The following is a 24,308-nucleotide window of genomic DNA, read 5'->3' as shown; positions in this document are numbered from 1 at the left end:
TTATTTTATCCACATAACTAATCATCTTCTGACTTAATGTCTATGTTGCTGATTGATTTGTCTATTTGTTTATGTTTCTATTGTTTACAATATGCAAGGTTTCTGAGAGCAGGGCTTTCTTTTCCTTTTCCTTACCTACTTTGTTCATTGCTCTAGCTTCAACATTTGGAACAAGTCTTGGTATATAGCAGATATTCGATACATGTTAAGTGAAGCCATTGAAAATTCATAAAACTGGCTCCTTCATTTCAAGTTTGATCTGCAAGAGAAAACTCCAGTATCATCATCAACTGTAAGTCACTGATGACTTGTTCCTAAGTGGCCTGGCTCCCTGACTGGCCACTTGGAAGGAGAACACAGATTCAAGGCAGTATTGGGATTGGGAACTGTAGAAACAAATTGTGATTGCTAATGGGACAATCTAGGTCGTTCATGTACTTCCCTGGAAGGGCCCATTCTCTGACAAGATCTACAGGAATCAAACACACACCACTCAGCTGGATACGTGGCCACTGGTTCCTTCACTGCATGTGACATGACAGTGCAGCAATCATTACAAACCAGGCACAAAGCAAAGCTTCTGATATTGCCTGTCAGGCTCGTGACACATACCAAAAACTAGCGTCTGGTGATGGTGGCCACAGTATAGGAGGTGCTACTCCCGAGAGCAGCAGATTACCTGCATCAGACCTCTGAGCCCCTTTCTAGCTTCTGGTGGCGTCTTTAAGGTCATTGGCACTCTTCCAAAGGACAGGGTTGTTTTCTCATTCCAATAAGCTGGACCCAGATGTAGATTGTGATTTTATGTTTGTTTTCAGACAGGTTTTCACATGTGACCCTTCTGTCTCAGGTTCCGGAGTGCTAGGATTACAGACTTTGTGACTTTTAGAAAAGAAAAAAAGATGGGCATGGTGGCACACCTGTAATCCCAGGACTTAGAAGACTGAAGCAGGAGAATCAGGAGTTTAAGTCCAGTTTGGGCTACATGAAATCATGATTCAAGGCAACAACTACAACATTTGAGCTTCAAGTAAGAACTAAATAAGAATTGTAGGCACTCCACTGTTGGCCCCCAGACAGGGCAATCATGGATTTGGTATACACAGATGCTATGGTTGCTTTGGAAAGACACTAAACTTGGAAATCATTGTGAGAAGAACTGAGTACATTCACCATGTGGATGGAGATTTATGGCTTTACAGTCCTGAAAAGATGATTCAAAAATGAGTCAGGACGATATCTGATTGGGCGGGTCCTTCTAATTAACTCCGTTTTCCAATAGTAATTCAGAATGGAGAAACACAACAAGCCCATCAATGAAGGCCCAGCCATGTCACCTAGGCATCACAGACCCCTAGGATGATGTGATGAGAAGGGAACTTCATCTAACCAAACCAGATCCCAGTCTACTAGTGAGAAAAACACCAGACAAACGCACATTGGGGATATTCTCCAGGGTACCTGCCTGGGCTCTTCAGCAATGTCAAAATCACAAGAAGCAAGGCAAGACTAAGGAAACTGGCACAGACCAGATGAGACTGGGCAGACAGGGCAATGATGGGTAAAATGACATCCTGGCTGGCCTTCGCTGAGGCCTCCCCTCTGCAGCCTTGGACCCAACAACCCTGGTGGCCAGTCCTTCTGAAATGGGAAAAAGGACACATGGAATGATGTAACCACTGAACCATCAGAGCAGCCAGGCTCCTTTGCAGCAGCGCCCAGCCTGACAAGTTCACACCAGTGAGTGTGTCCTTTGCCAGTGTGACAGTTTCTCTAACCGACATGGTTCCTTGGGTATGTGTGAAGGTGGGTTCATCCCTGCCTCTCCCTATAGTTGCATCTGTCAGGCCAGATCCTAATTATTTCTAGCTGCTTCCAGAATCATCTTCCTCAAGCTGGGTTCAGAACTGTACACAAGCTCCTCACTGTTCTCAAGCTTGAAATGTCTCATTTTATTTTCAGCTCTTGCACAGCACATTGCTTTTTCGTTATGTGTTGTGGTGGCTACAAATACAAACATGAAGCCTTACTACTACTGTATAGAATCATCCCTAAGTATCTATGAGGTTGGTTCTAGGGTCTCTGTGGGTACCAAAATCTGCAGATGCTCAAGTCCCTTACATAAAATGGCACACACCCTTCTGCATATTGTAAGCCATCTCTAGATGATTCATGACAGCTAACACAATGTAAATGCTGTGGAAATGGCTATGTGCTCTGTTGCTTCAACAATGACAAGGAAAAATATTTATACATGTTGCTTTTTAGAACTTTCTGAAAATTTTTTCCAAATATTTTTGATCCTCATTTGGCTAAATTCCTCAGATTCTGAACCTGTAGATATGGGAAGTCAACAATATCTCAGAACATGCCTGACAGAAAGGCTTGACAGCAAAGTGGGAAAACAGAACTTAAACTTATAATAAAAGTCAATGTACTTCCAAGTGGTACCCATTTCTGTCCCCTGGCAGGGCTGCTGCCTGGGACTAGTGGGTCCTCCCACCTGGCTGTCCTAGGGCCTCACCCTGCAGTCTCAGGCCCAGCAGCCCACATGTCCAATCCTTCCAGAACTCTCCTGGCTTATCAATGCCAAGAGCCAAATGGATCGTGTTGGGCATTGGTCCACCTATGCCCCACGCCTAGCTAAGTCATCCTTTCGTGGGTGCCCCATGCATGGGTGTGGGGGCTGCATGACCTTCATGGGCTCACACAGGAAGGAGGCAGCACTGAGAACAATGCAGTGACTCAGCAGTAGGACTGGGAAGTTGGTTAAGGGGAGAGCAGCAGGAGCCTGAACCTGCCGGGAGACATGTAAGGGCCACCTGCTGTTGGGTGAAGCAACAAGGTCAGGAAGACCGATAGACTGAGTCACCAGAGCTACACTATCTGAAATCCAATCAGGCACAGAGGAAGAGTCTTTACAGGGTCTGACACTTCCTTTACATTTTGTCACATCATCTTCCCAGTAACGTTTTTCTTTCCCAGTAACATGGGACATTCAGATTCCCTGCCCTCTTCTCACTTTCTGATCTTGCAGAAGGTATGGCCTTTCGCACCTATGCCAAGGATCTCCAACCCACAGGCTTTCCAAACCCACTGCTTCACAGCTTCATGGCAGACTTGCCTCCAGTCTAGTCTCCTCTGCTGTCAGAGTGATCCTGTGAGACCCTGACCCAATCTGGTCCCAGGTGGAAGTCTAACCATTAGCACAGCCAGAGGGCTCTTCCTTATCAGGCTGGGTGTGGCTTCCCCTCCAAGGCTCCTTCCTGGTCAGCAAGCTGAGCCACTCCCATCTCAAATTAGCTTGGCCCACCCTAAGCTCTGCCCCTGACTAGAGAAGCTGGCTGACTCTTGCTACCTGTGCCAGGCCCACAGCCACCTCCTTGAAGTCTCCTCTGAAGGGCCTCTCCATGGGTTACCATGCTCCTCCATGTGTGTGAGACCTAGGGGCACCAAGTCTGCTTCATGGTCACTATATTGCTTCATGGTAATTTCAACAAGATAGGGACCACGTGTGTAGTGCCTCCTATTCCCCAGCTAGGTGGTGTGTGGTATAAGGATACAAGGATATGGAAGTGTGCTTATTGAGACTGTATCGCATGCTAGTGGAATCAACCACTTCCACGTGGCTCCTAATCAGTGACGCTGCTTCCAATGCCATACAGCTGAGCAAAAGCAGTTCTCAGAAGCTGGGATGCAGGCCACCCAGAACCGCAAGGCCTATGCACCAGTGTGTCCAGAGCTGTTGAGGAGCTCTGAAGTGGCATCCAGCAATCAGTCACTGCAGAGTGGTGTCAGCACTGATGTCCACAGAATGTTCTGGAAGCTAGCACAGGAACAGACTTCATGTTGAAGAAGGTACAGGAAATGATGGTTAAACAGGTGTCTTTGCTGCAGAGCTCGCCACCCTTTCATTTGGTGAAAACATGGGAATCTCAAGGGCTAGACAGTCCACCATGCTTCTCAAACATCTGACCAGAAAACAGGGCACCACTGAACTAGCTGTGAAAAGCACTGGCCCAGACTGGAGGATTTTTTTGTTTGTAGATTTATTTATTTATTTATTTATTTATTTATTGAAATTAAATTTTATTCGTGTGTATGTGTGTGTACACACCAGTGCGTGTGTGGGTGTATGTGTGTGTGTGTATGGAGGTCAGAAGACAACTTTCAGGAGTTAGTTTTCTCTTTCCATCAGGTGAGTTCCAGGGATTGAACTCAGGTTATTAGACTTGGCAGCAAGCATCCTTACTTGCTGAGCCATCTCATCAATCTAGTGGATTTTTATTGAATGACAAAGGACCCAGAACAAAGTATTAGCTTATTATCCATCCCTTGTGGTCACTGCAAAGCACATTGACAATCAGATTGGATACTTCATTCTCAGAAAGAGGAGAAGAAAAAGGTTGTCCTTGTGGAATCAAAGCTTTTATTCAGAATAAGCACTAGCGAAATGAAAGTGATTGCCTCAGAAATGTAGGACCACTGGGCACTCAGAAAGGGATTATAAAATGATTACAAATTAGTTTTGAAGTAGATTAAGACAGCAAGAAACTGCAGCCAATGGCTGGAGACATAGCCTTGTGTAATCACACTGGAAAGAAAAGGCAAAAACCTTCAGACTATTTGCCAAGATGGCAGGAAACCCACATCTCAGAGCCCAAGAAGTGCCATGAGAGCCCAATCTAGGGCGAGGCCAGAGTGACTGGAAGACATTTGGTGTGTACAGTCACCTGTGGCTAAACACACAGAGTAACCTGGGTCTTCAGGCCAGCACCGTAGGCTTCTCACTGCTGTAGAGGAATTGTATCAAGTGCTTTTAATCTCCCCAAATGGGACTTCCAGGAAGGAGTGACAGTGGCATTGCAGGAAATTTACTGGGGCTGCACCTGGCGCTTCAGCTGGGCAAGTCTCATGAGACAATCGTCCCTCCACTGCCTTCTAGCATCTAAGTGGCCTGGGTCATCAGGAACCTTCATGCACATGTCCTGGGAGAAGGAAAGGGGGAGAAAAACAAAGAGCACATGAAGAAGAAACACTCTGCCAAGAATATAACTGTTTCTCCTATTTACACCAACTGTGTGTGCACTGCTTTCAAAGACACAAGACGCACAGAAAGCCCCCAGTCAACACAAGTTCTGGATCTTGAGAGAGCTCAGAGACAAGTCGAATAAAGCTGCTAACAGCAGCTCCCGACAAAGCTCTCTCCCCACACCCCGGGTAGCATGGGTGAGCCCAGACCAGTATGTGCCAGCTCCTGTGCATGCCTACATACCTGGTTAACTTTCTCAACTGTGGTTCTTGAGAACTCTGGAATGGGCCCAAAAGTCTTCAGGACGTGTTTTATTCCTTCACAGTATCTGTCACAGTAGCTCACCATCCCTGAAAAGGTATGAATACAAGAATTCACCATAGCAGCGTAAACAAACTGTAACTCTGCACTTTGAGACTTGCCCAAGGGGTTCTGCCCTGGGGACAGGGAATCTGCATTCTCATCCTCCAGGGAATAAAGAAAAGGCAGAAGTAGGAGGTAAATCAACTGCCGGGCCTAGGTAAGCAGGACCATCCCCATGAGTCATTACCTCAGCTTTCCGGAAGCTTAAAATCCTGAAGAGCACAGCCCCTCGGGCCAGGCATGTGGCCTGCACCAGTGCATCTCCTGATCCTGACCTGCTGCATCTCACGGCACATTCTCATTTCACAGGAAGCATCTCCTTCAACCATGGATCACCAAGGGTACCAATGTGCTGACCTTAAATGTATTAATTTTTCTTTCCTTTCTCTTTAATTCTATTTTCTTCCCCCTCTCCCGCCACTTTTTTTTTTTTTCAAGTAGCCCAGACTATACAGAGGACCTGATCCTGCCTCCACTACCCAAGTGCTGGGATTATAGTCATGTGCTACCACTCTCAGTTTATGGAGTGCTGGGGATCAAACTCTGGTCTCATGCATTCTAAACAAGTACATTACCAACTTAGCTACATTTCCCCCCCCCCCCCCCCCCCCCCGCTTTTTGGAAACAGTATCTTACTCTATAGCCTAGATTGGCCTGGAACTCATGGCAATCCTCCTGCCTCAATCTCCCAAGTGTCAGAATTACAGGCATGAATCATGATATCTGGTTTGAATTCCTTTATGAACCAAAAATGTCAAAACTCAAGTCATGTCCTCACTCATCTCACTCTTAAGCTGTAAGTTCAGGTTACAGTTCATATGGTGTTTACTAGGTACTGCAGCCTGCATAAAGGTTATATTCATCATTTGACTGCACTTCCATCACAAGGGCTAGACCTTGGCCTGCCCGAACCCTTCTGTGTACAGACCCTCCTCCCAGGCTGTCCTAGTCCATGCAGACTGATCAACTTGTCCACTGCTTTGGGCCTATGGCAAGAACATCATGGTAGGGAGTACATGGTGGAGAAAAGCTGCTCGCTGCTTGATGTCAGGAAGCAGACAAGAGGCCAGGGTCCCCATATCCCCATTCAAGGGCACACTCTCCAGTGACCTAACTTCTTTCCACAACTCCAAATCTTTAAAAAATGTATGGGTGCTAGAGAGATGGCTCAGCAGTTAAGAGCATGGGCTGCTCTTCCAGAGGACCAGGGTTTGGTTCTCAGCACTCATGTGGAAGCTAACAACCATCTGTAACTCCAGTTCCAGGAGATCTGATATCCTCTTTTGGCTTCCACAGGCATTGCACACATGGGTGCACTTATATACATACAGACAAAACACATACATAAAATAAATAAATGCATGAATAAAATTTTAAATGGTTTTAAAATTTATTACATTTAATTTGTTTATTTATTTATTTGTGTGTGTGTGTGTGTGTGTGTGTGTGTACACACTTGCCTACGTGCCACAGTGTATTACATGGAGGTCAGAGGACAATTGTGGGCATCAGTTCTCTCCTTCTACCATGTGGGTTCCAGAGACCAAACTCAGGTCCTCAGGCTTGGAGGCAAGTGCCTTTACCCATTGAGCTATCTCATGAGTCCATGACCCCATCTCTTAAAGGTTCCATACTCTCTCCCAAATCACACTACAGGCTGGTCAACAAACATTCCACACATGGGTCTTTAGGAGGCATTTATGATCCAAACCATCACAGAAAAAAGTAGGAAAATTATCTGTGGATTCACCAGCTCACAGGGAAAGCAGAGTCCTGAGACTGTCTTAGGAGCTAGCACCATCTCCCTACCCAAGGTAAGCAGCAGCCCTCAGGGACATGACCCACAGACTAGGTCTTATCTCTGGGCTACTTCATATTCCTTCAACAAGCATTCACCTTTCACTATCCTGAAATCATTCCAATCACACAGTAGCTTTCTAGAATTTTCTCTACTTTTGGAAAACTTGAAAATTTTTAAAGGGACATTTATTTCTTCAATATACAATAATAGAATGTGGTAAAACTGTTTACAATACAACTCATAATCCGCCCCCATGCAACAAAATTTGGCTATATATGCCATGAGGGAAAAAAGAACCTGAGTGGAAATTACTCTAAATACCAAGTCTACCAGAAACAGAAAAGCCCAGCCCTTCCCCTCTCCCCAACACCTCAGCTCTCCCACACCCTCTCCCTACCAGTCTAGCCTTCCCTACATCCTTCCTTCCATGTTTTCATGTTCTCTCGAGCTCTGGTCTTCCATAAACTCCTAGAGAGCTCAGCTTTTCAGGAGCCACTGGGCCTAGTTTCTTAGAAGATGCTTATGGGGACAAAAAAAGCACAGAAAGGAACTGATTCTCTTAAGATCAGATTTAGCTTATCAAGGTGACTTGTGATTCTCTAGCTGTGAGCCCCTCGGGAGAGAAACAAGGGGTTTTCCTGAACTCATAGCAACTCCACTGGCAGGAAGCCTTCCTGTCTGCTGAACTTATGGGGGGGCCCAGAACGCCACCTGAGACATAGCCCACTATACTGCACCTCACTGACACCCATTTGTCCCACTGGGCATTCAATTTCTTGGAGAGCCCTCATTGCTACCCACACAAGGGGTCTGGTTTTCACCACGATCATGAACCCACACCTACATTAATTCACCTAATTTACGAGATAAGGTATCACAGAATTTATTAACGAGATCAAAAGTGCCCGAAAACACAGTGACCTCTGAATGCCTCCTCCAAACATAAAGTTCCCAAACCTGAGCAGGAGCATGCCCAGGATCAGGGAGACAGAGCCTCCTAGGGGCTTCCCCAACAGGCCCTTGCCTTTCACCTCAGTTGTTTGCATCAGCAATGACGGCCCCACACAGATGGACCAAACCCTTCATCAGGCTTCCTGCTCACAAAACAGGTGTCTACAGGAGAGGAAACCTGTGAGACAACCAGTAAACAACCATTTCACCCAGAGGAGGATTCCTGGGGTTGCCAGATTCTAAGATACTGTCATTCCACAGAGACAGAAACAGAGTGAGCCAAGGTAGGGCCAGGAGTTCTTAGCAAAGAAACAAACCAGGCCTGACTCTAGCGTTTCCTCTATCCCACAGAAGCGAGAGAGAAAGCCAAAAAAAAAAAAAAAAAAAAAAAAAAAAAAAAGTTCTCATTGGTATTTACTCTGTATGTCTCTCTCGGGCCTGTGAGAATCTTTTGGGGAGAACAAAAACCATGGAAGAGCAATAAATTAAACAAGACAAACTGTACAAAAACGACATTTAAAGGGCTGGAGTTACAGCTCAGTGCTCAAGCCTTGCCTAGCATGCACCAGGCTCTAGGTTCCAAGGCCCAGCAGTACACCAAAGAACCAAATAAATAAATGATAGATGATTGATAGGTAGATAGGTAGATGATAGATAGATGATAGATAGATAGGTAGATAGATGATAGATAGATAGATGATAGATAGATAGATAGATAGATAGATGATAAAGTCATTTATCAAGGATGTAATTTATCCATGCAGTCATCTTCCATGTAGTTTCCATGGCTTCCATAAAGTTTCTTGTACTCTCACCCCCGGGTGATGGTTACTGTTATCTGCAATAAACAGGTGAGAAAACTGAGGTGCACTGAATTCAGTGGCTGACCCAAGGTTATCTATGCCACTGACAAATGGTAAGCCAGGGTTGGAACCCAGCTAACTGGCTCAGTTGTCTGGAATCACTATTCTGAGCTTGTGTACTTCACAGAAGACACTTTTAAAAAATAAAGAAGGCAGAGTAGGCACCCTGCTCTACTGTTTTTCTATCTAAGTAGATGATAAACAAATCCACCTGCCCCTATACCATCACTGAAGGAGTCTCTGCCATGAGGCCTGGGCATCTCTCCAAGTTACTCAGAACAAGGTAACTTTTTCTTTTCTTTCTACCTCTTTCTTTCAGATTCTGGCCAAAGCCTGGGCATGCTTTCCCTGACACTCTGGACATTCTTTCTCATTCTCTGAAGCTTCCTTTACCTTCTGCCATGCAGCTGTGTGCTGGCCTCTGTTGCTGAATGCGCCTGCTCTCTTAGACCCATTGCCCTCCTCCTGATAGCTGTTGACATTTACAGCTTGCCTGCGTGGTGTTTTTCTCTAAAACCCTAATAAAATTGTCCCCAAGCTTCAAAAGTCAATCAATAAATATACAGACAAATCCTAAAACATTTGTGCTCACTTTGGAAACGGTAGCTTTTAAGACTAAGACCTCCCCTTAACTCGAGATGGCTGGCTTTGTGAAAATAATCTCAGTCACACCAGAAAACGTCCTCCCACTCCAATTTTCATATATTCTGGGTGACACTAAGAAGAATAAGGACCATTTCCATTGGTTCCCAGCCAGATCTTATAACTTTCTACCTCTGGACTCTGGAATGCTCTGAAGTTGAAAACTACATCCGCCTCCCATTATCATATTAAGTCAATTAAGCTTTCTTATCATATCAGCTTTGCTGGAAAAATTGTTACAGCCTCCATCCTGTCTGCCACCCCATTGATTCTTCAGTGTCTGGTGTCACTGGTTCCTGTTTCTATTTGCTTGAGATTCTCTGTTCTCAGTTCTCTCCCTGTTGATTTCTAATGATACCTTAACTGTCTTATTTTTTTCAAGAAAGAAAAATATGGTGGTTATCAGGCAGTGTCTATGTCCATTTCAAATGCTTGGCTATGTTCACCACTCATAAGGTCTGGTTGAAAAGATATCTGAAATTATCCAAGACCATTTTTGTGATATTTCAAAACTTCTTTCACTGGTGTGAAGGCGTCTTTCTTGACATTTTCTTCCTGTGTTCAATGGTTACCCTCCCATGCAAAGCATGGGGGGCTCAGGAGACTGACTACTCAGACTCCTTCCTTCTGTCAGCTCCTCTTAGCAGGAGTGGGTTTCCTTTAATGGGACTCCAGTTATTGCACTGTGTTTGCAGGGCATGCATAGGGGGTCCACGCTACAAATTATACATGTGTCTGTAGTATGCAGTACTGTGTCTGGTAAAACTGTCTTGAATCATGAGTTGGAAAGCAGAGTTGATTAACTACTGTGATGAAAACTGACTGAACTATTAACAAAGGAGGAATTATAGACCTGAAATCAACTCTGAGAGGCTACCAGCCCCAACTTGCCACCTCATGGCAGGAATTTCCTCTCAGCATCCAACCATGACCCCTCAATTCACCCACAGCATGACTCCTCCCTTCCTGGGTCACCAGCACCAGTTACTAGAAAGTTCTTCCTGTCATATACAGAGGGAAAACCTGTCTGCCTGCCATTTCCAGTCTTCTGTTCTGGTTTTACCTCCACAAAAGACAGGAACATAGTAGAGTGTGGTGGTACACCCTGTGCCAGCACTAAAGAAGCTGAGGCAGGAGGATTGCTTCAAGTTTGAGGTCAGTTTGGGCTACGTAGTAGGTGCCAGGTCAAAAACAAAACAAAAGGAAACACACACACACACACACACACACACACACACACACACACACCTGTCCACTTTTGAGCGGGGCCGGAGATTCCCCAGTTTCTCAGCATCCCTTATGAAATGCAGTCTGTGGAGCTACATATAATATTCCTTTTCTCTTTCTACATCTGTTTTTCTACTTAATGATGACTCCATTAAAGTAATGTATAGTGTTTGTATGTTTATGGCAACACAAAGCAGTAAAAAGATAATAAAAGTTACTTAAGGGCTTGGGCTGTAGTGGTGGGGTGCTTGCCGAGCATGCATAAGGCCCTAGGTTTGATTCCCAGCAACACAGAAGGAACAAAAGAAAAACAAAAAACAAAAACCCTATTTCCTATTGTGTCCATGGGGGTGCATGCCTATGATCTCAGCATACAGCAGGAGGATCAGGTGTTTGAGGCCAGCCTGGGCTGCACAGTAAGACCGTTCACAAATAACAATTACTATTATTTCAGTAGGAGATAGCCCTGGGATCTAGGCAGAATCTTTCAGGTTTTAGTACATTGTTTTATTGGTTTGTTTTAATTTGGTATGGGTTTCATCAGTTGGTCCTCTTTGGATTGTTTAAAATCTGGTTCGCTCTTATCCTTTGAAAGCTATGTTTCTCATGGAAGTACCAGGTAATATGGACTTACCCCCAGGCTTTCAAAGTCAGCTTCAGGACCGATGTTTGGTCTGCCCTACCCTGCCAACTTTCCTGTGGAAACTCCTGCCTTACAGTTCCTGGCCTCAAAGCACCCACAGGTGCTAGCATGTAGGCAGAAGATGACTCCAGAAGTTCCTGGGGGCTACATTGGCACTCATATCTCTTTATCTTTTTTTTTCTTCTTGCCACTGTAAATAATTTCAACACCTCCTGAAAGCTACTCCTTCCTCTTCCACCTCATAATAGGCTACACAGCAAGGCCCCATCAATACTTCCTTCTCTTCCTTTTTGTTTCCACCAAGGGCGCCTTACCATCCAGATTACTGAACCTCACAGACCCCTTGTGGGCTTGTATCTCAGTGCACAGCGCTCTAGGCCCCAGCCCTGTCTGTGAATTAGCAGGGCTGCTCAGAGTCCCTTCTAGATGCTAGTGCTTCTACTCTGCTTAAAAAAGAAAAGACAAGCTGGCAGGTAAGAAAACTCATGGGCTTACTCAACAGTATATAACTCCATCCCAGTCCCACACATACCTTCTGCATTGAGGTGCATGGTCTCCAAGGGTCCGATGAATGCGTACCGCATACCCAGCCCATCTGACATGACCAGGTCCAGGTCATTAGCAGACACTATTCCTTCCTGCATGGGGAGAAGGCAGCAGCACACAGATGAATTCTCTGGAAAGGCAATTCTGTTACTAAGGCAGCATCCCTCAATCACTCTCCAGTGTACTATTATAATTTTTTGTTTGTTTGTTTGTTTGTTTGGAGACAGGGTCTCGCTATGTAGCCCAGTCTGGAACTTACTTTGTAGACCAGCCTGTCCTCAAACTCAAAGAGATCTGCCTGCCTCTACTTCCTGTGAGTTGGGATTAAAAGTGTGCACCACCACACCTGGCCCCTCTAATAGCATTTTGATTGAATTTTTCACAACCTAGCTATCCCACATGCATCTTGAAAAGAGACCATTTTATGAAACAGTCAAATATCCACACTGTAATCAGTCTACATCCTTCCCCGCTCCACCGTCCCCACATACAAAGTATGCACCTGTATCTTTGGAGACAGGAGACAGCAAAGATAAAGTGCACCTGAAGAAAGGGGCCAAGAGGGTTTTCTGGATTTTTGCTTAGGAGGTGGGAATGAGTTGAATGACCCAAAGAATGGGAAGTCACTCTCAGGCTTCACCTGCCTACAAGTTGGGCCTTGTTCTGCTTTTAATGAGTTTGTAAGAAATGCCATTCTTTGATGAAATGCAGCTTAGAATGAGTTTGTTCACTGAGGTGGGTCCCTAGAATTTCCTGCAAATGTAAACTGACAAACAAGAAGCAAATTGTTAAGTGCTGAGCTTAGAAAAACATCCAAGTGACCATCTGTGTACAAGGCTTTCTGGACACAGGCCTTAAATATCTATATGATCTGGCACTCACTGCTGGTTCACTACACCCCTGAGACATCTACAACTTGGGCATCTTGACTCTTGGGAGGGCTGAAAGGAGAAACGGGGGGAAGGGGGGATGAAAGATGAAACCCAACTTTCTGTTGTTTGGCTGGACTAGGGGCATTCTTGTAAAACCTGCCATTCTCGGTTTCTTTCCTGAGTAGTTTCTTTCAATGAGGGTCCAGTGCCTGCCACCTGTAAGGCCACTAACTGTGCCCCTATCAGAAGCTATGGTGGCCCCAGTCAGCCCTTAGCTGGAGGCCCCAGTTCTCACACCCCAGAGGAACAGGCTCAGACAAGCAACCCACCAGCCTCACTCTGGGTTATAGACGTTTACCTTGAAAAGGCTGTCTGATACCCTATTTAAGAGGGCAGCCCTATCAGCCTCTGAAGGAGGGATCTGAGGGGTCACCCTGCTCCTCTGATGCACAGGAAGATATCCTCTGCCCTCCATGTGACCCTGGGGTCGAGGACCCAGAGGCAGGAGCACCCCCGCTGTCCAGTCCAACTGGTACCTCCCACTTCCGGGATTAACCAGAGACAGAGGAGTCCAAAGAGAAGGCAGATTTGCAATGCCTCACAACCACTGCCACTGTATTTCTACTTCTGAAAAATACACATACGGAGTCTCACTCAGGTGTGCCCGTTTGGACCATTCCAGTTCATATGAGACTGCTTTAAGGTGAGATGGGCTAGAGAGGATGGAGTCAAAGAATCAATGTGAAGACAGAGCCCACCAGCCTGGGAGGGCAAGTATGAGCCAGGTCTGAACTGACTGAGCAGCTCATCTTCAAAGAACAACTTAACATCTAGCTGGGGTGGCAGGACATGACACATCAGCACATAAAAACTGTATGTGTTCAGGACACACACACACACACTGCATAGAGAACCATTATAAAGCAAGCCCCTGGCACCAGTGCACAGGTCTTCACCACATCCTATCTCTATTCCTGAAGATAGACACCTGACTTCTGTAATAACCATGTCTCGGCTTTGGAGACTAGTCCTTTATGTTTACGCTCTTCAGCAGCAAGTTTTGCTTTTCTGCCCATTTCTAATCTAGCTGATGCAATCACGTGGTATACATTCTGTGTGACTTGCTTCTGTCTCTCAGTATCATTATTTTTAAGATACACACAGGGATACATACGGGTGAGGCACACTTTCCTAATGTACAAGGCTCTGGGTTTCATCCACAGCACCACAAAAATAAAAATAAATAAGATGCCTCTGTCTTGTATGTGTCTATAGTTTGTCCATTTTTGTTGATATATATGCAGGCCATGGTTCATGAGCATCTGGGTTGTTGCTAGTGTGCAGCTCCTACACACAAGGTGACAGAATGTCCTAGAACATAGCCCTGCTTATCTGAGAAGAGTTGCTGGGTCCTGTAGTAGACCATGCTCTATCTGCTTTATTAGGCAATAGTAAGCCACTCTCCAGAGCATTGCAATCATGCTCACTGCCTCCAGCGCCAGCACCATGTTTCAGGAGTTCCCATTGCTCTTTGTCTTTCCAACACTGGGTGCCGTGATGCTTGTTGATCTGGGAGGGTACCCTGAAACCTCACTGCATTTCCTGTTCTTTCTAATCATCTTACACATGTGCATTTGGATTGCACAGGAGAACGAAGTCATTTATTCAGTTCATTCAAAGGCTGAAAAGTGTCTGTGGCTTCCATTTGCTCCTCAAAACAATGCTGTCAGGGGGAGGGGCACCTGAAGAGGAAAGAAACACAGACAGCCCACAGTAATGTCCAGGACCATCAAGAAAACCATCCATCTGACATGGAATCACCCCATCCTTTCCACCTGTTTCCTCTTGTTTGGCAAGCTTGGGGCAGGAGAGCTGCTGTCTTCAGCCTGCCTATGGGTTCCTGCAGCCTGTGGACTCTGGAATGTTGTAAAAGTTAGTCAGGTGACCCATAGACTCTCCCTCAGCCTAGGGCTCCAGGTCAATATTCATTTTAGCCTCCAGACTACGAAGAATACAAATATAGCACCACTGTACACTTGCGATGCTACCTGGGTCTTCTACAGTTGGATTTTTTTTGTTTTACAGCTGACTTTTAAAATACTCAAAAGGTGAGCCACCCAAAGTAGTTTTGTTTTATTTCATATTTTTCTGGATATGGAACCCAGGGCCTCACAGATGCTAGGTAAACACTATTTTTACCATTCCCTGTTCCCCTGTAGGACACAAAAAAGGGAAGAAAGTTTGAATATCTTCACTTCTACATTTCTTTCTAACTTGTTTGGGATTTCTAAAAGAGATTCCTCAAAGCTTATGTTTTTACCACAAAGCTACATCTTGAGGAAGAAAATAGTGACTGGGTATTTCCATTTAGCTCCATTCCTTGTTAACTGAAATCTCACATTTCAGAGGCAAACTTGCACACTTCTCCCCAAAGCTGGACATTTCACAACTAGGATACGTTGATATTCACCTTCACTCATGAGCTCAGTTCTACCCAAACTGTCTAATAACCTATATGATAACATGTATGATGAATAACCACAGTGGCAGAAGAGGCAGAGTCAAGTGCTGATGGTGATAACAAGTGATTCCCGGAACCAGGATGGAACCCAGCAAGCACACTGATTTGGAGAGTGGAATCTGAGGCCAGCCCAGTTTTAACACTTAACAGATTAGCTATCAGTGCTTCCTCCATTTTGTGGCAAAATTCTCAAGACACATACAAAGAAGAGTCCCAGGGGGTTAGGAGAGTCCTGAAGACTCACACAGAGCAAGGAACACTGTCTGCTCAAAGTCTGGATTTTGTACCATGTTCTGAGAAACTCTGGGGTAAGGAAGGCCCAGACAGTGGTAAGGAATCCCCTTTCATTTAAAAACTTCTTGCCTCAACTTTTCTCTAGTTAAAATCTGGAACTTACCACAATTCATTTATACGTGTGTGTGGCTGCATCTGGCTGAGGGTAGAAGTGGGACAAGGCAGTCATCTGAGAAAGAGAAAATGCAAGAAGCAAATGGAGGGCTCAGTCACTCTGACACACACTTTAAGCAAAAGTAAAGGTTTGGGCACACACCAGACTGGATTCTGCTAGATTCAGAAGCAGTAGGAGTCAAACATACATACGTCCGTCAGTGTCTATACAGGACTGATTATAGAACATCCCCTCCCCTTACTAAAGTCCATGGACACTCAAGTCCCTCAAATAAAATGGTGTGATATTTGCATAAAACCTATACACATCTTCCCATACACTGCTGGGTAACTTAATATACTTAATGCAGTGCAAATACTATGTAATAATTTGGGCTGATGAGATGACTCAGTGGATAAAGGCATTTGCTACCAAATCTGAATTTGATCCCAGGTCCTACATGATGGAAAAAGAAAATCAACTCCTACAAGTTGTCCACTGACCTCCATACACGCATGCACACGCGCGCACACACACACACACACACACACCAAATAATATAATTTTAAAAATTATTATGCATCTTATTTAAGGAGTAAAGGCAAGAATGAAAATTTGTACAAGCTCAGTAAAGATTCAATTTTTTAAAAATATTTTCAGGGGGCTGGAGAGATGGCTCAACAGTTATGAGCACTAGCTGCCCCAGTTTGAATCCCAGCACCCACATGGCAGCTGACAACCATCCATAACTCCAGTTCCAGGAGCTCTGACACCCTCTTCTGACCTCTGCAGGCATTGAACAACACAGGTGCACTTACATACATGCAGGTATAGCATCCATACACATTAAGTAAATTAATTAAAAGTTAAAAAAAATATTTTCAATCTACGGTTGGTTGAATTCCACATCAGTTCCACAGATGCAGACAGCTCACTGCATACACACATGAACATAAAGAGATTTATTTCAAGGAATTGAATTATGTGACTGTGGATTGGTGAGTCCAAAATCCACAGGACAAGCCCTCAGACTGGTATGGCTAGGGCATCCCAGAGGTACAGTGGCTTCTTCCTCAGAGAAGCCTCAGTTTAGCTTTTAAGGCTTTGTAGTCTACTCTCTCTCTGGTAGAGCCAGTCTACCCAGATTATAGAGAATTATCTCTTTTACTTCTGGTCAGCTGATGCAGAAACCCTCCACAGGTGCACCTAGACTGTTGACCTGCTTATTTGTGAGTTAGGGAGAGAAAAGAGAGAATGCATCTAATGGCTAACAGTAAGAAAGGAAGTGGATGCTATGGTGACAGATGGCTCACTGACAGAAACAGAAAGAAAGGCAGGTGGGGGTCTTGCACAGCACACAATAGTTGATGACTGAATCCTGTGACTATTACCACTACTGATCACCAGCTTTACACACGTATTTTTCTTCTCTATGATGATTCCATTCTATAATTTTCTCAGTCTACATAGTTGCTTGCCCTCGTTTTTCATTCTTTTGTTTGTGTGCTTGTTTGTTTTAGTTTTAGTTTTGAGATAGGGTGTCCTTGTAGCTGGAGCTGGCCTAGAACTTTACCAGGCTGGCCTTGATCTCACAGAGCTCTGTCTGCATCTGCCTCCCGAGTGCAGGGATTAAAGGCATGACCAGCATGCCTAGCCCATCCTTGTCTAAGTTTTTAAAAATTACTTCCCACTTTTGTTCTTTAATTTTGATTTGTTGCTTTCCCCACATTTAGGACCCAGTTGTCAAGTTTTTCTGAGCAAATACTCCCATATTTACCATCAGATTCACCTCCTGGGACCCAGACTTGCTTCCCAGGCATGTAATAATGTTCTACAGAATCCTCTCCCTTCCCCCTCAACCCAAACTGTTAGGTTATAAGCCTTTCCTCACCTGACAAACAGAAAAATGAAGGGTGTGGAGTAAGGAAAGGTTGTATCTTGGCTAAGTTCCAGACTGTGACATGCACAGTATGACATGGGACTCTGCCATCTTCAGTCATCCCAATGTGATATGAAGGAGGCCAGGTTTGTTTTGTTAGCCCCTAGTCACCGAGAAGAGATCAAGGGGCCACTTTGATCCCTTGTTAGATGGAATCAACTTGAACTTTAGCAATTTCCTTGTCTCCTGAAATGTTTACGAGTAGGCCAGACAAGAATACCAACTGGTATAGAAATAACTTTGTCACAAACCAGGGTATAGGACTGTTCCTCTTGGAGACACTCATTCCTGGAGCCATTACATACGGTCCAGAGACAGAGTTCTGGAGGTGCAAACTGAAAATTATTTGGGTTCCATAGTTTAGCGGTTACAGCACTGGTCTTACAAACTGAGAACTCAATGTGTCATGAGGTTCTCGTGACAGATGAAGGAGGACCAGGGGTTAGTTCCCTCCTCTAGAACATTCTTACATACTCTGTTTTTCCTCCACACATTGCTTCTCTTCTATGCAACATAAAACTTGTTCAGGGGACTAGAGAGATGGCTCAGCTGTTAAAACCATGTATTGTCTTGCAGAGGACCTGGGTTAAGTTCCCAACACCTACATAAGATAGCTCACAACCACCTGTAACTCCAACTCCAAGGGGATCCAATGTTTCTGGTCTTTTCAGGCACCTGAACTCACATATTGTTGTGCACACACACACACACACACACACACACACACACAATTTTTTAAAAGTAAAAATAGAGCCAGCCCCACAGCTTCCTGGAGCCAGCAGCTTGCCTGGGTAAGTTTGACTGCTGTGTCCACTGCGCCTTGACTCCCTCAGCCTCATTCACCCTCCCAGCTCCCCCACCCTATCTCTCCTCCTAGCAGGGGGACAGGCACATTTCCTGCCTTGGCACCCCAGACCTCTGGACTGACCTCTTGGCCCAAACTCCCCACTGCTTCCTGATCCTTTGCATCCAGACCAACCCAACTCCTCCCTCTAGTCCCCACCTCTCTTTGCATCTCTAGGTGGCCCAGCTGCACAGCTTCCTGGAACCAGCAGCTTGCCTGGGTAAGTTTGGCTGCTGCACCCACTGTGCCTTGAGTCCCCCAGCCTCATTCACTCTCCCAACTCCCCCACCTCATTTCTCCTCCTAGCAGGGGCACTGGCCCATTTCTTGTCATGGCACTCCAGACCCGTGGACTGACCTTTTAGTCCAGAATCCCCACTGCTTCCTGATCCTTTGAATCCAGACCAATCCAATTCCTCCCTGTAGTCCCCAGGAGCCCTCGGGCTTCTTCTCGCTCCCACCTCCCTTTGCATTCCTGGAGGCCAGCATCTTTCCTGGGCCCTGCTCCCAAGCCAGTCCAGCCCTCAAATTCCTGAGGCCAGCATTTTTCCTGGAGGGATCCAGACCTTAGGAGAAAGCCTGAAAGCATCTGATCCTCATCTGACTTGAGCCTCTGTGGGAATGCCTGAGCAGCAAGATGAAAGCAATTTGGCCACTCCAGTATGATTCCTTCTAGTTACTATCCTTTGATTTTGTGAATTCTATGGCTATCTCAAAAATCTAACAAGCTTACATTGAAGGACCCTAATTCAGTCCCCCTAGGCTAAAGACAAGGAAATAAGTCCTTCAGGCCAAAAAACTGTACAAGGAAGTAAAAATAAAAAAAATAATTCTGAATGCTAAGAACAAGCTGAGCTGACCTTTTTCATGCTCTTTGCCCAAAGCTGGAAATCATCCCAGAAATCCCCCCTACCTCTGCTTGGCACATAGCCTCCGCTTTTTTGCTTGGCACATAGCCGCCGCTTGTGACGTTACTGCCGCTTTCTCTCTAGTTTGTGGTCTTTGTCTTTAAAAGAAGCCTGTGAACTGGGCTCTGGGCTTCGGCCCTCTGAGTGAGGCAGGGGTCCGTTTTGCAAAATGTAATAAATCCTCATGCTTGTTGCATCTTCTGGTCTGAGGACTGAGTTATTGGGGAGCGGCCTCCTATGGACGTTGGGTACCCCAAACTGGGGTTCCAACAAAACCAAAAGAGAGAACCTGAAGCCTAGACCAAACAGCTGTTCATGCCCAACAAGTAAACCACAAAGGCACATAAAGTTTACAAAAACAAGCAGACCTAAACTCAACAAAGGAAGGAGTGAGTCTCACACAAGAACCAGAATCTGCAAAAGAAATCCACATGTCAAAGTCATAGAGGAAAAAATAATAACACGAAAAACCAAAATAATATATCCCCACGAAGTACCTAGAGGTACTAGGACCTAGGTACCTAGAGGTCCTCTAGAGGAGTACAATGAGAACCCCTTAGAGATAACACAGGACATGGAACTCAAAAGAACAATTATAAACATGAAAAAAGAATTCAGTGAATTTAAAGAACACACACATACACACACACACTTAGAAATGACAGGAGAAAGCCTTACCAATAGGATTAATGAAATGGAAAACAGAATATCAAGACTGGAAGATAAAGTGGACGAATTAGACCACTCAAGCAAAGATTATGAAAAATTGAAGAAAACACAAGAATGCAGGATATGCAGGAATTGTGTGACACCATAAAAAGACCAAACTTACAAATCATAGGCATACAGGAAAGAGAAGACTCTCAGGATAAGGGCATGGACCAGATCTTCAGCAGAATCGTGGAAGAAAATTTCCCAAAATTGAAGAAAGACATGCCTATACAAATAAGACATGCCCATACAAATACAAGAAGCATATAGAACACCAAATAGACAGGACCAGAAAAGAAACTCTCCACAGCACATAATAGTAAAAACACTAAATGTACAGAACAAAGAGACAATACTGAAAGCTACAAAAGAAAAACAACAAGTCACATATAAAGGAAAACCCATCAGAATTACAGCTGACTTTTCAGTGCAAATTATGAAAACCAGAAAAGCCTAGACCAAAGTACACCCAGTACTAAATGACCACAGATGCCAACCCAGATTACTTTACCCAGCCAAAATGTCTATTATAGTCGAAGAGGAAGGAAAAATCATCCATGACATAAATAAGCTGAGAGAATTCATTTCCACAACACCAGTCCTTCAGAGAGTTCTTGAAGCAATATGAAGAGCTGAAGAAAGGAACGACTATACCCAAGGGGCAATGGAAAGAAACTTAATGAAGATGTAACTTTGGAAATGCACAGCTACACCAAGAATGTGAACAGAAATCACAATGACAGGAATCAATATACATCTTTCATTAATAACTTTAAATATCAATGGACTGAACTCCCTAGTCAAAAGACATGTACTAATTGAATAGATTAAGAAACAAAACCCATCTTTTTGTTGTCTCCAAGAAACTCATCTCACTTTCAAGGACAGGCACTACCTTAAGGTGAAAGGATGGAAAAAAATATACCAAGCAAATGGTATTAAGAAAAAAGCAGGCATTGCAATTCTAATATCTGACAAAATAGACTTTAAACTAAAACTAATCAGAAGAGATAAAGAAGGCCACTTCATTCTGATCAAAGGAACAATAAACCAAGAAGGCATTACAATCATGAACATATATTCACCAACTCTGGTGCACCCAGCTTCATAAAAACAGTGCTACAGGACTTTCAGACCCAGATTAATCCTAACTCATTAATAGTAGGGGACTTCAATACCCCACTGTCTCCACTAGATAGGTCAACAGGACAGAGACTTAACAGAGAAACATCTGAATTAAACAATACCATATATCCAATGGGTTTAACAGACACCTACTGAATATTCCAGCTAAGCACCAAAGAATATATTTTCTATTCAATGCCCCATGGAACTTTCTCCAAAATTGACCATATACTGGGGTACAAAACAAACCTCAACAAATACAAAAAGATTGAAATAATTCCATGCATTCTATCAGACCACAATGCAATAAAGCTTAAAATCACACTGGAAGAGACCCTAGTAACTACATGAACACATGGAGATTAAACAGCACACTCCTAAATGATGAATGGGTCAAAGGAGAAATTAAGAAAGAAATAAAGGTATTCCTGGAACTAAATGAAAAGGACAATACAACACAGCAAAACCTCTGGGACATGTTGAAAGCCATCCTTAGAGGGAAGTTCATAGCTCTAAGTGCCTACATTAAAAAATCAGAAAGAACAAAAATAAATGACTTAACATTGCAACTCAAGACACTTGAAAAGCAACAACAAACGAAATCCAAACCCAGCAGACAAGAAGAAATAACAAAAATCAGAGAAGAAATTAATGAAATAGAAACAAAGAAAACAATACAAAGAATCAACAAATCCAAGAGTTGGTTCTTTGAAAAGATAGACACGATAGACAGACCCTTAGCCCAGCTAATCAAAAGCAAGAAAGAGCACCTCCAAATCTACAAAATCTACAAAATCTACAAAAGTCTGTAGCCTTTCTATATACCAATAACAAGCAATCAGAGAAAGAGTACACAGAAACAGTCCCTTTCACGATAGCTGCTAAATATATATATAATGAATAAAGCTGATCAAAGACATTAAAGAGCTCTACAATGAAATCTTTAAAGAAAGAGATTGAGGAAGACATCAGAGGATGGAAGGACCTCCCATGCTCATGGATTGGAAGAATTAATATTGTGAAAATGACCATCCTACCAAAAGCCATTTATAGATTCAATGCAACGCCAATCAAAATCCCCAGGACATTCTTCACAGAGTTGGAAAAAACCATCCTAAGAGTCATATGAAAGCACAAAAAACCTTGGATAGCCAAAGCATCCCTGAGCACTAACATCAATGCTGGGGGGATTATTATACCTCCAACTGTATTACACAACTATAGTCATAAAAACAACATGGTGCTAGCACAAAAATAGACCCATAGATCAATAGAAAAAAAAGTTGAAGACCCAAATATGAGTACATGCAATTTCAGCCACCTGATATTTGACAAAGGGGCCAAGAACATTCAGTGGAGGAAAAGACAGCATGCTGAGAGTTATACAAGGAGGGTTATACAAGGAACCTTGGGGATAAAGGGAAAGAAGGAGCTCAAGAGAGGTGGTACCATAGGTGAAGGGTATTATTAAGGGAGAAATGGGGAAAATGGGGGCACTTTAAATGGTGAAACCATGGTGGAAGGGTTAGACAATGAAAAAGATAAACAATGCCTAGCTAGTTTTAAAGAAAACAGAGGGAACCATATTAATTAAACAACCTGCTGACAAATTATACATTCAACTAGCTCAAGGAATACAATACATGTCTAGGCAAGGTTTATCTGAGAACGTTTTGTCTTTGCCCCAGCTTTATCTACACAGCACATGGTAATTAAAAGTACCAGACTGGTGGAACTAACCTTTTTGGGTGTCTAACTTTGAGGCCTATACTAATTTGGTCAGAGGGATATAAAGGACAGTTTTTGCTCCTTGCCATCCTAGGTTGACTAAGTTCCAGGGGACTATGAGCATCTCTCAAAATGTCCTATAATGGTGGTGGGCCACCTATACTCTTGATCAGGGAGGCCATGGAGACCCCACCAAATGGACTTGAACCAGCATCCAGTCTACAAAGAGGAGGGTCAACACAGAGAAAACATTTCCTCCATACTTCCAAGTGAAGCCAGCCATGGTTGAGTAGGACCTTTGACTTATCTTTACATAGGCGGAAATGGTAAAAGAAAGGAGCCAGGGGATCCTCCCAAGCCCATGTGACCCCTGAGAAACAGGTCCCTAAGTGACCTTAAGAGTAAAAATAAATAGGTTTATCTGGGCCAACCATATGGTCTTACACACCCAAAAGGAAAGTATAACCAAAGATTAAAGGGATCAATATAATTCTTTGAGTCCATGAGTATAGCTAAAAGCTACCTAACAAGAAACAATGCCAGACAGGAGATACCTTCCTTTGGGTTGTTGGCTAGAGTGGCCCAAGAGACTCCCAGACAGCAACCCAGCATAGAACTGGAAAAATGAACAGCAGACTCCAATCTTATCTAAAGGAATATTGGCAATGATTGCTGATAGATGAGGAAGAGCTGATCTTCCTAAAACAAGGAACTCTAGATAGGCTGACTAGATTCAGTGGATGGACAAGCACTGGGGAATGGCTGGGGGCACCAGCAACACAGTGGACAGTAATAGGGATGACAGAGCATATGGGCTCCAGTGGGGTGGGGGAGGCTATGGGAGGGTGCCATTTGGGATGTGGGTATACAGATGAATAAGATTGTTTGAGATGTTCTGTATGAAATATACACCAAAAAAATCAACAAATTAAAAAATGAGTTATATAAAAATTTGCTTCATGTTAATTAGTAGAGGTCAAACACATTACCACTGAAATTTACCTGATGATTTTATATCCATGCTCAGGTGTCAAGGATCTCAGAAAGTAATGACTTTGACTAATAATCAGATACATAGAGATTAGAGACACATGTGCAAACATCTAAGTGTTAGTAGCATTAAAAATGGGTTTTTCTGTATGAAACAGTATATTTCAAAATGAAATAGAGTTTTTTAAAGGTTAAGAACCTCATTCAATTTTATT

The 24,308-nt window shown here is 43.9% G+C and overlaps 1 protein-coding gene across 1 annotated transcript in view; it reads right to left on the bottom strand.

Moving 5' to 3' along the window:
• Nucleotides 1-4,265: 4,265 nt before the first annotated feature.
• Cryl1 (crystallin lambda 1) overlaps nucleotides 4,266-24,308 on the bottom strand; it is a 168,462-nt gene continuing 148,419 nt past the window's right edge. Inside the window, exons 6-8 of the mRNA XM_008824334.3 lie at nucleotides 12,055-12,160; nucleotides 5,276-5,382; nucleotides 4,266-4,988 (exon numbers count right to left, since the gene is read on the bottom strand). Coding sequence (XP_008822556.2) covers nucleotides 4,875-4,988; nucleotides 5,276-5,382; nucleotides 12,055-12,160 — 327 coding nt within the window. The 3' untranslated portion in view covers nucleotides 4,266-4,874. The remainder of the gene's footprint in view (nucleotides 4,989-5,275; nucleotides 5,383-12,054; nucleotides 12,161-24,308) is intronic.

Source organism: Nannospalax galili, unplaced genomic scaffold, assembly GCF_000622305.1.
Source record: "Nannospalax galili isolate Female #2095 unplaced genomic scaffold, S.galili_v1.0 scaffold388, whole genome shotgun sequence".
NCBI classification, from domain to species: Eukaryota; Metazoa; Chordata; class Mammalia; order Rodentia; family Spalacidae; genus Nannospalax; species Nannospalax galili.
The sequence above is the reverse complement of the archived record's forward strand: the minus strand, read 5'-3'. Positions and strand labels throughout refer to the sequence as shown.